The sequence below is a fragment of the Nannospalax galili genome, unplaced genomic scaffold (genome assembly GCF_000622305.1).
Source record: "Nannospalax galili isolate Female #2095 unplaced genomic scaffold, S.galili_v1.0 scaffold15183, whole genome shotgun sequence".
Classification (NCBI taxonomy): domain Eukaryota; kingdom Metazoa; phylum Chordata; class Mammalia; order Rodentia; family Spalacidae; genus Nannospalax; species Nannospalax galili.
The window spans coordinates 4,686-7,466 of record NW_008350029.1 but is presented as its reverse complement, the minus strand read 5'-3'; the positions used below and the strand labels follow the sequence as shown (position 1 = coordinate 7,466).

The 2,781-nt window shown below is 43.8% G+C and overlaps 1 protein-coding gene across 1 annotated transcript; it reads left to right on the top strand.

Annotated features, from left to right (window-relative positions):
- The first annotated feature begins 549 nt into the window (after window positions 1–549).
- LOC103745292 (olfactory receptor 10-like) lies at window positions 550–1,485 on the top strand. The gene has a single exon (XM_008847199.1). The coding sequence runs from the start codon at window positions 550–552 to the stop codon at window positions 1,483–1,485; it is 936 nt and encodes a 311-aa protein (XP_008845421.1).
- The last annotated feature ends 1,296 nt before the right edge of the window (window positions 1,486–2,781 follow it).

Here is a 2,781-nt window from a genome sequence, read left to right as displayed (position 1 = left end):
ACCACTGGTTACTGCTGCGTGAGGAAGAGATGATCTTATTTAAAGGAGAGACTCTAGATAGGCTGACTAGACCCCATGGATGAACTTACACTGAGGGACATCTAAGGATTCTAACTTGACCCACTAATCCTTAACATAAAGGACAGGATGCATGAAATTCATTGGGGGAAGGGGTTACGGGAGAACACCAATGGAAAAGGGGGTATAAAGATAAGATGTTGTGTATGAAATATACAAAGATTCAATAACAATAAACAAAAAAGAGAGACCGACGAAGAAAGAAAAATGAACTTAGGAGGGGTAGGGGTGGGTGTATCTCAGAGGAGTTAAGGGGAAGACTGGGGTGAATAGGGTGAGTATTTTGTGTGCATGTTTGAAATTCTCAAAGATTTGATAAAATTTTACTTTTCAAAAGGAACACTCAAGAGAAATGGACAGGATAGCAACATAGATAAATCCTGTGGGTTGGCGGTGTTTAGAATTATGACATGGCAATTTTAATTCACGGGAAACAGCAAATTGCCTTCGTGTTTCTGCAGGTGCACGTCTATGGATGGTCTCAACACCAGTTCAGAAGAAGGCTTCATCTTGGTGGGTTTCTCCGATTGGCCTCACCTAGAACTTGTCTTTTTTGTCTTCATTTCTATTTTCTACTCTCTAACGATCTTTGGCAACACATTGATCATCATTCTGTCACGACTGGACCATCGACTACACACACCCATGTACTTCTTCCTCTCCCACCTCTCCTTCCTGGACCTGTGCCTCACCACCAGCACTGTGCCCCAGCTCCTGGTCAATCTCTCTAGACTTGACAGAACCATCAGCTTCGGAAGGTGTGTGGCCCAGCTCTTCATAGTCCTCTCTTTGGGAGGTGTTGAATGTGTGCTCTTGGTGGCAATGGCCGTTGACCGCTACGCTGCTGTGTGTCGTCCACTCCACTACACAACCGTTATGCACCCCTTTCTCTGTAGGGCATTGGTTGCATTCTCCTGGGTGGGAGGCCTCGTGAACGCTCTGATTCAGACAGGCCTCATGATGGCCAGGCCTCTCTGTGGTCACCAACTGAATCACTTCTTCTGTGAGATGCCTGTTCTCCTGAAGTTGGCATGTGAGGACACAGGAGGAACAGAGGCCAATTTGTTTGTGGCCCGAGTCATAATCTTGGTCTGTCCTGCAGTGCTAATTCTAGGCTCCTATGCATACATCGCCAGGGCTGTGGTGAGCATCAAGTCATCGGCTGGCCGCAGAAAGGCTTTTGGGACCTGTGCATCCCACCTCATTGTGGTGTCTCTATTTTATGGCTCAGCCATCTCCACATATCTCCAACCTGTGCACAGGTATTCCGAGAGTCAAGGAAAGTTTGTGGCCCTTTTTTATACTGTAATTACCCCCATGCTGAATCCTCTGATTTATACCTTTAGGAACAAGGATGTGAAGGGGGCTCTGTGGAAGGTGCTGGGGAGAGGCATGGACTCCAGATAGGAAAGAAAGGAATGCCTGTACAGTATTGAATATTAGAATGGTGTAAACGTAACTGCAGCTTCTGCATTGTTAGATTTGCTGTTTGCTACTGGAATGTGTTCTTAGTAAATGTGGCAGACACATCGTTTTAATGGGAATTTCTCACATTGCACTTTTTGCTAATAATTGAGTACTTACTGTTTATTGCACATTTATTTTGTATTATGGAAATGATGTTTGACAAAAAGCAAATTCAAGCAATATTCTTATTCAAGTTAAAAATGGGTCATTAAGCAGCAAAGATAAGTCATAATATAAAGGACCTACTAACAAATGTAGAGTGACTGCAGTGTTGGTTCAAGATGTCCTTCAGGGCCAGCTGAATGGTTCACTGGGTGAAGGTGCTTGCTGCCAAGCCTGATGACCCGATGGGACCCATATGGTGGAAAAAGAGAACTCACACTTCTGACGTCTGCAATGCACAGACACGTGTAAAACAAATATTTAATCTTTTAAAGTTGTTCTTTAAAGACAATAGCCTTGAGGATAAGGAGCATAGTGAATAGCAATTGGAAGTTGACAATGACCTAAGAAGAAAATCATTAAAGCTGTTCTTCTTACATCTACACAAAAAATTGAGAAGGAATTCCATGCAGACTATTCAATGGTCATTTGGCATGTGAAGCAAACTGGAAAGGTGAAAACTCTCTATAAGTGGTACCTCATCAGCTGACAAAAGAAAAAGTTTAGTGTCATTTTCATCCACTTTTTAAAAAATATTTCAGTTATTATTTTATTTTATGTGTATGAGCGTATTGCTTGGATGTAGGTAGGTGTACCTGTGTCATGCAGTGCCGCAGAGGTCCGAAGAGGGTGACGGATTCCCTAGAACTGGAGTCATGGATGCTGGGACTTGAACCTGGGTCCTCTGTAAGAGCAGCCAGTGCTCTAAGGCATCTCTCCAGTGCATCCTCTCTTATTCTATGCAACAACAATAAAGCACTTCTCAGTCTGATTGTGATATGTCACAAAAAGTGGATCATACAACAACCAACAATGTCCACCTCCATGGTCAGACTGAGCAAAAGTGCCAAAGAACTTCCCCAAGCCAAATCGCACTAAAACAAGGGCATGGTCACTGTTTGGTGGTCACCTGCTTGTCTGATCCACTACACCTTTCTGAATCCTGGCAAAACCATTGCGTCTGAGAAGTGTGCTCAGCAAATCACAGGATGCACCAAAAACTGCAATGCTCCAGCCACACTGGGCAGCAGAAAGGGGCCAGTTCTCCATGACAACTACAACTGCTGGTCAAAA

What these genes read in the sequence shown, in the direction of transcription:
- LOC103745292 (XM_008847199.1), top strand. Translation starts at nt 550, where the DNA reads ATGGATGGTCTCAACACCAGTTCAGAAGAAGGCTTCATCTTGGTGGGT.